This window comes from Hyla sarda, chromosome 12 (assembly GCF_029499605.1).
Source record: "Hyla sarda isolate aHylSar1 chromosome 12, aHylSar1.hap1, whole genome shotgun sequence".
Taxonomy (NCBI): Eukaryota; Metazoa; Chordata; class Amphibia; order Anura; family Hylidae; genus Hyla; species Hyla sarda.
Window position 1 is genome coordinate 60,170,023 of NC_079200.1, and position 9,925 is coordinate 60,179,947.

Sequence of the window (9,925 nt, forward strand, 5' to 3'; positions counted from 1 at the left end):
TTAATCCTTCCAATAGTTATTAGCTTCTGAAGTGGAGTTGTTCTTTTCTGTCTAACTGTTCTCTGATGACTCACGTCCCGGGAGCTGTGCAGTTCCTATGGGGATATTCTCCCATCATGCACAGCTCCCGGGACGTGACATCATCATTGAGCAGTTAGACAGAAAACAACAACTCAACTTCAGAAGCTAATAACTATTGGAAGGGTTAAGATTTTTTAATAGAAGTAATTTACAAATCTGTTTAACTTTCCGGAGCCAGTTGATATATAAAAAAAAAAAAAAAAAAAAGGTTTTGTCTGGAATACCCCTTTAAATCGGTAGAAAAATACGCAGCAGTAAATAAGCAGCAAAATACGGCACGGGTGACCATACCTTATTGCGTGCTAAAAGTTTATCTATAGCAGTGTTTCCCAACCAGGGCGCCTCCAGCTGTTGCAAAACTACAACTCCCAGCATGCTCGGACAGCCTTTGGCTGTCCGAGCATGCTGGGAGTTTTAGTTTTGCCACAGCTGGAGGCAGCCTGGTTGGGAAACACTGATCTATAGTGTATCAGCAGTCTCCAACCTGTAGCTCTCCAGCTGTTGCAAAACTACAACTACAGGTGGGAGACCACTGAGGGCACCATGCCCACATATACAACACAACCCTGCAGGTGCAACCCCTAAGAAAACAGGTCAGTGATCCAATTTTGACAAATGCTAAATAAGTTTTCATCTCAGCTACGGTCACATGCCTACCACATTTTGGAGTACATCAACAAAACCCATCATGATAACAGCTATGTACCTCAAAAACATAACACTGATGGGACCTAAAAGGTACATTTATATGAACCCAGTTTGCATATAACCTTCTTTAAAGGGGTACTCCGGTAAAAAACTATTTATTTTCAATCAACTGGTGCCAGAAAGTTAAAACAGATTTGTAAATTACTTTTATTTAAAAATCTTAAACCTTCCAGTACATATTAGCTGCTGTATGCTTCAGAGGAAGGTCTTTTCTTAAATGTTTTATTATTTTTTTACATGTCCATGTCAGGAACTAGAGATGAGCGAATTTACAGTAAATTCGATTAGTCGCGAACTTCTCGGCTCGGCAGTTGATGACTTTTCCTGCATAAATTAGTTCAGCTTTCAGGTGCTCCCGTGGGCTGGAAAAGGTGGATACAGTCCTAGGAGACTCTTTCCTAGGACTGTATCCACCTTTTCCAGCCCACCGGAGCACCTAAAGGCTGAACTAATTTATGCAGGATAAAGTCAGCAACTGTCGAGCCGAGAAGTTCGTGACGAATCGAATTTACTGTAAGTTCGCTCATCTCTATCAGGAACTGTCCAGAGTAGGAGCAAATCCCCATAGCAAACCTATCCTGCTCTGGACAGTTCCTGACATGGACAGAGGCGTCAGCAGAGAGCGCGGTGGTCAGATGGAAAATACATTTAAAAAGAAAAGAACTTTCTCTGTAGTATACAGCTGCTGATAAGTACTGGAAGAATTAAGATTTTAAATAGAAGTAATTTACAAAATCTGTTTAACTTTCTGGCACCAGTTGATTTAAAAAAAAATAAAAAATAAAATTATTTTCCACCGAAGTACCCCTTTAAAGCATAGTCCCTGCTCATTTTTTTTAAATCTACAAGGGAGATTTAACATTGCCTTCCTGGCATTTTTTGGCTTTAGCTTTGCCCAAAAAGTTTGTTTTTGCGCAATTTCAAAACAGACTGAAATGCAGCGAATCATTATAGATATTGGAGTGAAAGTTATTTACAAATTTGTGACTTTACAAAAACTAAAAATAAAAAATAAATAAAAAGCGCAAAACCTGCAAATTCATTCTACAGCAAGATCTGAGGCGATTTTTCATTTGCGCAAAATTTATCAAAGTCTGTGTGCCGTTTTGATAAATTTGGCGCAAGTAAGCTAAAAACGCTGCAAAAAAATATATAAAATTAAAAAAAAAAATCTCCTCCTATGTAAACCAAACTGGCTTGAGACTTCTCCGGGATTAATATTTTTCAGAGCCAAGTTCACTAAAATCTAGTGTTCCCCACACTGTGGCTCCCCAGCTGTTGCAAAACTACAACTCCTGTCATGCCCTGACAGCTGAGGGCTTTAGCTTTGCAACAGCTGGACATCTACATGTAGGAATACACTAGTCTAGGCCAGTGTTTCCCCAACCAGGGTGCCTCCAGCTGTTGCAAAACTACAACTCCCAGCATGCCCGGACAGCCTTCGGCTGTCCGGGCATGCTGGGAGTTGTAGTTTTGCAACAGCTGGAGGCACCCTGGTTGGGGAAACCGTAGTCTAGGCAGTCTGGACTCCAGACACATAAGGTCCTGTTCACATCTATGTCTGAGGCGGTTCCAGTAGGACAGATTCCGTAAAAAAACGTTGGACAAAATAACAAAGCACGCAGCGCTAGCCATGCTGGAAACCCCCATGGCATTAATGGGGCACCATCCTTGCCCAGCATGCAGTGGATGCTAGAGTGGAGCAGAATGATGGACATGTCAGTAAAACCAAATCTATATTATGTGCCAGGTTTGTTACAGTCTTAGGCTGCATTCACACCATGTTTTTGCAATACAGTTCCTGTATCAGGTTTTAGATGGAAAAACGGATTCCTTAAAGGGGCACTCCAGTGAAAAAACATTTTTTTTATCAACAGGTGTCAGAAAGTGGAACAGATTTGTAAATTACTTCTATTTAAATATCTTAATCCTTCGAGTACTTACCAGCTGCTGTATGCTCCATAGGAAGTTCTTTTCTTTTTAAATGTATTTTCTGTCTGACCACAGCGCTCTCTGCTGACACTGTCAGAACAGGAGCAAATCCACATAGCAAACCTTTCCTGCTCTGGACAGTTCCTGACACGGACAGAGGTGTCAGCAGAGAGCACTGTGGTCAGACAGAAAAGAAATTCAAAAAGAAAAGAAAAACTTCCTCTGTAGCATACAGCAGCCAATAAGTACTGGAAGGATAAAGATTTTAAAATAGAAAGTTAAACAGATTTGTAAATGACTTCTGACACCAGTTGATTTAAAAAAAAATAAAAAATAAAAAATAATTCCACTGGAGTACCCCTTTAAAACCGGACCGAACTGTATCAAAACACGTGTACAAGTTTTAACCCGTATACGGTTTGAAAAATTATGTCCGGTTCCATCCGTTTCTGAAGAAAAAAAAAAATGTCTACGTTTATAACTTCATTCTATTATGAATAAAGTTTCACTTGTTTGGTTATAATTTCAAGAAAAAAACAAAAAAAAACTGTGCAGAAGTAAAAAACCGTATGGTGCAAACCGGAGGGACAGTACGCACATACGGTTCTGTACGGTTCCCAAATAAAATATTATTAAAAAGTGTAAAAATAAAAATGTATTCGGTTTCAATACGGTTTTTCACCCAGACCAAAAACCGTGGTAGGCTACGGTTTTGGGTACGGGAAAAAATAAATAAATAAATGGACAAAATCGATCAAGATGAAAAACGGACACAACCTGATACATCTTTTGGCATAAGGTTTTCAATGGAGAGTCAATGCATACGGTTTACAATACGGTTCCATATGGTTTTCAAATTAAAAACGTATACGGGAACCGTATTGCAAAAACGTGGGGCGAATGCAGCCTTATCCAAAACAGATACACTGTAACAAACTATCAGCACGGAAGAGATTTGTACTGCCTGTGTGTTTACTGTGCAGAGGATAGAATATCTTTTTTAAAACTCTAAATTAGAAGACTACGTAGAGTTAAATAAGAACAATACCAATCACTTACTGCAAGCAGAGGTTTTACTATCTTTTAGCAGAACCTTTCATGAATATCATCCATGTCAACATAACCAGAACACTCCTTGAGCATCCCATCTCATTCCCTACTGTCAAGCAGCAGCCCCCTACCCATTATGGAGATTATATATGTACAAAGTCTATAATTTAATATACAGGTCAGGTCTACAGTATATTATATCAAGACCTATACCGTACGTCTGGAACATAACATTACAACTTGCAATAAACTACATAGCACCCGAGTGACAATTGAAATCTGTAGCTTTATTAGTTCTTCGCTACAGAAGCAACATTGCCCACTGCTTACATAACCGATAAATATCCCTGACAAACATCGATCAAGCTGGAGGACATTCACAGGGTGGAGGAAGGGTTAACCGAGGAGAAGGGTGTAGAGCGGAAAGGATAGATGCCCCTGTATCAGAAGGGAGAGACGGGGGCACACAGGGTCGTAGGACAGAGCACACCAGGTAACCTACACTACTTTGCATCTACATAGTGATCCCCATACACAGAGGGACGTGCTGCTGCTCTGCCAAGCTGACAGAGTGATTGGTCCCAGACGCAGCATCACATGAAACAGCATCAACACAACTTGAAGGGGAGAGGAAGCCGGGGACTAGGGAAACTTCTGCCAGGCAAAAGACACACACATTGCTCTCTCTCTTACCTGGGGGTAGCTGAAAGTTTTGGATGTTGGTTGCGTTTGGAGGCTGCGGTACCCGTGGTGCCAACATAGGAGGTGCAATAGTTGCCCTGATGCCGCCAGCTGGTGCTGTAGGAGTCCTTGGCAAGCTTGGAGGCACAGTGCTGACTGTCGCTTTGCCCATGGCCGCAGGAGTGCCAGGTGCCGGAGCTGCCCCTCCAGGGCCCAGATGCCCTGCTTGCATAGTCTGTCCTATAACCATGTTTCCAGGGTTAGGCTGGCTCTGTTGAGGAGTCTGAATAATGGTTTTGGGGGCCTCCGACTTGATCACCTGGCTAGGGGCCGGGTTGGGCTGGCTGTTAATATGCAAAGGAACTCCACCAGGAGTCGGCAAGGGGGAATTGATCACAGTATTGCTTCCATTCTGGGTGGCTGGCACTCCCTGATGCACCAGAGGTCTAACCAGCGCTACAGTAGTGGGTACACCTGCCATGCCCGTGGGCTGCGCAGCTGCCCCAGCAGTCGATGCAGATGAGGAGGAGATGACAGAAGCGGACACATTAGTCGTCGCAAGATAAGAAGTCTGAATTACCGTGTTGGCCCCTGCATTGACACCACCCTTGGTGACAGGAGCAGGGCCGTTGTTCACCAGATTAACGCCTGGCACTGGATTACTATTCCCCTGAAATGCAGTTGGGTGCCCACCAGGTCCATGAGAATTTATTACCACATTACTCCCATTCATGGTCTGCAGGGCTGCCGTCTTGCCATTCCCTGAGCCGTGGTTGGGTAGAGCAGTCGCTATGGTGCCAAGGACTCCAGCTTTGGCCTGACTCAGTACTCCCGGGGCTTCAGATCCTGCAGATTGGACACTGTCCGGCTGCACCGCGCTCTGGGGTCGACTGTTGTTGATGACGCTTCCTTGGACTCCTGGTACTGCTGCTCCTGCGGGGAAGAGGAAGATTGTGACACCATGGAGCAACACAAGATGACCAAGGACATCACCATATAAAGCAATAGTTCATATATCAGTATCTTCACCCATAACAACCCCCACACTGGACTTTAGATGCCACCTGGATACCCACAAGCTGGCACCGTGCCCCACCATATGGCCGTCCTAAGGAAACCACCAAAACTTGTAGGTGACTAATCAGACACTTAAAAGTTAACATGACCTTCTTGTTAACTGAGATCACACGAAACATTTGCGGCGCTCGCATCGTATGAAAGTCAGATCACGTGACCATTTGCACTAATATAGTGTTGACCGCCACAATGTACCTTAGATGTTACTGGATCCATTGCTAGGCCCCACAGTGTCCCCAGATCACCCCCAGGCTGACTTTATGCCAAGTGGATGACCCCCCAGACACCCCAAGTACTTCACCACCCCCCTAAAGAGTGGCAAACACCCCAAACAGTCATGTAGATGACTGGGGTCCCCAATGTAGGACTTTGCCCCCCAGCAGTGACAGCAGGCAGGTCCCAGGCACCCAGTGTCTGTCCTCAGCACATCCCTAAACATCCAGGGGCCCCCCAGCCCTCCAGCACACTGCTCCCCTGGCTCACCCGTCTTGGGCATCTCCGGGGAGATTCCTAGCTTCGTCTCTGGCTGGACCCCGGCACTGGCTGCTGCCCCTACCCCAGGGCTGGCAACATGGTTGGCTAGGGCCTGGCTGCGGACCTCGGGGGGGCCCGGATGCGGCTGCTGTGGGTGGTGGTGGTGATGGTGGTGGTGGGCTGCCAGCTGGGACTCCAATGAGCCCACCAGATCACTGACCACTTTCTCGTCCACGTCCGTGTTGAAGAAATCATCCAGCAGATCCGAACCCGCCGCCATCTTTACTCCGCCGCTCAACTCCAGGAGGGCAACGGCGCTATGCGCCTGCGCGGCTGGCCAAACACGTCACGACAAGCGGACGCCCTCATTGGCCAGAGCCGCCCTATATAAAGCGTGGGCAAATGGCTGCGAGCGGTATTTGGTGTTCCAGGAGGGAATGGAGCGGAGCTCCAGGGGTGACATCGGGCGCGCTACACGGCGGCGGGCCTGGCGGACATGACCGGGTCCAGGCGTGGGCTCGGGGTCTGGAGCACGGCACTCAGGGCGCCCCCAGGAGCACGGGGGGGGCTCGGCTCTTTTGTCTGTGCTAATTCAAAATGGCTGCGGGTGAGCGCCCGGCTGAAGGGCGTCACACCTGCCGCCGGCTGGAGGTTGCTAGTCCCCCCGGCTGACAGCGCTATAGACGGGGGACAGGAGCCAGCTCTCTTGTCATACACACCCAGCCTCCGGGGGCGGAGATATGGAGGCGGTATGTGCGGGGCGCGGGATACCGGGGGGGCGGGGCTGTCACACCATTTCCGGGTACACGAGGTAACAGTGCCCAGGTGCGGGGGTCCGCCCGGGTGTAGTGGGGGCTCCACCTCCTGTCACTGCTGGGGGCTCTATACTGCTCGTCAGAAAAAACTTCACCAACTTTCTCTCGTACTTCACGATTCGTCACCAGTTAATCAAGATCTCTGCTTGTTGTCAGTGAAATGGATTACATCACACTCTACAAATACTGCAAGGCTACAGTACGCCTCGGCATCCTGCTGGGAGATGTAGCTTTGCAGTATTTGGGGAACACGAGCATATGTCAAACCAGTAGCAGTCCATTCAGTGGACATACAATCGGCACTTTTAGGATGCTACAGTGCATGCTGGGAGTTGTAGTTTTGCAACAGCTTGTGGCATCCTGGTTGGGAAATGTTGCCTTAGGGCAGGGTCATATGGGGCAGATCCGCAGTGCATTTCACGTGGCGCATCCGCAGTGTGAAACGCGCTGCGGTTCCACCCCGTATGACCCTGCCCTAGGGTGTATTCTCAAACTTATTGCCACTGGTCTGTACTGCTAAGTGTGATGTGCAGAACCTGTGGGAAAATATCATTAGGGTTGTTTGAGCCGAAAAACAACTGGGGGGAATGCACTTCCTCCCTCAAAACTGTAAATAAAGTGGGTATGCAATGTGGTTTTACCTGCTAAACCCCTCTGCGGATATACCCAGTGCAAAACTTAATATAAAACTGCAAAAGAAGCATAAGTGTGGGAGAACCCTGCAATCTGGATTAAAGGAGTACTTCAGTACTAGGGCAGGGCGGTATGGCCAAATATGTGTATCACGGTATTTTTGTAACCTTTGGCGGTTCCACAGTATATAACGGTATTCCCCCCCCCCCCCCCCCAAAAAAAAAAAAATCAGCCCAGCGCTGTCCCCATCGGGGTACTAACGTAACCTGTAAGCACTGCCTCCTGGCCTTGTTTGTTGCGGCCTCCGGTGCTGACACTATACTGTGCGGTATCCCTATGCCTGGGCTGCAAAAGGTAAACAAAATAAACTAACGCATGTTCCGACGTCGGCCTTACGCTGGGGACGTGAACATCGGACAGCCGGCAGTCTATCAACGGCTGCAGTGATGTTCCGCCTCGGGCGGTGATACGCTGAGCCCACTGTCATGTAAGAAGCCGGCTCCTTACATGACAGTGCGCTCAACCTATCACCGGCCGAGGTGGAACATCGCTGCGGCAGGTGATAGGCTGACAGCTGTCCGATGGTCCATTCCCTGGGAAGCTGGTCCGGACCAACGGGGAAGGTGAGTTAAAGTTTATCTTGTTTACCTTTTGCAGCCCGGGCATAGGGATACAGTATAGAGCAGTGGTTTGCAATCTGCGGACCTCCAGATGTTGCAAAACTACAAATCCCAGCATGGCTGTCCGGGCATGCTGGGAGTTGTAGTTTTGCAACATCTGAAGGTTGAAGACCACTGGTATAGTGTGTCAGTGCCGGCGGCCGCAACAGACAGGAGGACGAGGAGGGCAGCGCTTGCGGGTGACATATGTGAGTAGTAGCGCTGGGCTGATAATTTGTTGGGGAGAAGCAGAACAGTCCTTGCGGGTCACATGATTAGTTCCCCGATGTGGGGGACAGCGCAGCACTGGGCTGATAATTCATTCATTCCAGAGGGAGAGGGGCCAAACCGGTATTGCAGTATGGGTTAAAATTCATATCGTGCAGCACAAATTTCGGTATGAACCGGTATACCGCCCAGCCCTATTCAGTACAGTAAAACTTATCCCATATCCAAAGGATAGATGAAAATGTTTAGTTTGTGAGTGTCTGACTGCTGGGATCACCGCACCCATTCGCCTGCCTGGTAGTCCCCAGGAAAGGGGCATGTCGACCCCCCCCCCCCCCCCTGCGTGAAGTGGTGGCCGGCATGCCGCCCATATGTTTCACTATGGGAGGGTTTGAGATACCCAAACACTGTGGGGGAGACTTGTCAAAACCTGGCCAGAGGAAAGTTGCTCATGGCAATGATTTTTTAGAGACCTTTTCAAAAATGAGTGATCTGATTGGTTGCTATGGGCAACTCAGTAACTTTACCTCTGGACAGGTTTTGATAAATCTCCCCTTGTATCTACTTCTCTCCTACAGACACGTGGAGGGATCGTGTTGGTTACTGCCTTGTGGGGGGGTCAACCCCCCCCCCCCCCCCCATACCTGGGGGTTGCCGGCGGTTCGACCCCCAGCTGCAGCCAGTATTAGCCTGAATTGCTAATATGCTAATTAACCCCCCTTTGTACAATATAGGGTGCAACCTTACTTCCTTTACCTCTGCTCCCATATTCCTGCCCAGCACATTAAAGGGGTACTCCCCTGGAATTTTTTTTTTTTTTTAATGGACTGATGCCAGAAAGTTAAACAGATTTGTAAATTACTTTTATTAAAAAATCTTAAAGGAAATCTGTCTCCAGTGTCACCTGCACTAACCTGTCGGTACCGACAGGTAGTGCAGGTGAATCTGATGACAACGGTACTTACCTTGTCCTGGTCCATTGCGAGGATCTCCTGTAATCTTCTCCGGTATCTTCGCTCCAGGCACTGGCTTGGGGCACAGGCGGAGCTTAATGATGTAACCGCTGCTGTTCCCAGGACCCAGCAGAGAGCAGCAGCGGTGACATCAGTAAGCTCCGCCCAAACCGCTGCTGCTTTCTGCAGGGTCCCGGGCAGCAGCAGTTACGTCATTATTACATCATTTTTTTTATAGAAGTAATTTACAAATCTTTTTAACTTTCTGGCACCAGCCGGCTTAAAATAAAAACGTTTTTCAGTGGTGTAATTCTTTAATATCCATGAGACCTCCTTTGCCCATGTAAGGTTGGCAAGTATAATGGGGCAAAGTTGATGGAGGCAGGGTTGCTGGCGCCTGCCTCCATTGCACTAAGGGGGTTATTTACCGCCATACTAGTGATAGGGATGACCCTTATGTTTCTAATGCCTTATCAATATACTAATACTAAAATGCCATTGCTGCTGGAAAAATATACCTGTTACCTACACTTAAACCCATATACATCAGAATGCTATCTGCTCGTGACTCTGAATATAGGCCTTGAAATGACTCCATGCGGGAGTAGAAAGACTAAACATCTGACGAACAGAG

The 9,925-nt window shown here is 47.5% G+C and overlaps 1 protein-coding gene across 3 annotated transcripts in view; it reads right to left on the reverse strand.

The window, feature by feature from the left end:
• The window catches only part of TAF4 (TATA-box binding protein associated factor 4), a 94,138-nt gene extending 87,384 nt beyond the window's left edge, over window positions 1-6,754 (reverse strand). Inside the window, exons 1-2 of one of the 3 annotated variants that reach the window (XM_056548973.1) lie at window positions 6,013-6,754; window positions 4,465-5,379 (exon numbers count right to left, since the gene is read on the reverse strand). In XM_056548973.1, coding sequence (XP_056404948.1) covers window positions 4,465-5,379; window positions 6,013-6,283 — 1,186 coding nt within the window. In that variant the 5' untranslated portion in view covers window positions 6,284-6,754. Of the gene's footprint in view, window positions 1-4,464; window positions 5,386-6,012 lie in introns of all 3 variants that reach the window. The other 2 variants (XM_056548972.1, XM_056548975.1) reach the window with 2 other exon arrangements.
• Between the last annotated feature and the right edge of the window lie 3,171 nt (window positions 6,755-9,925).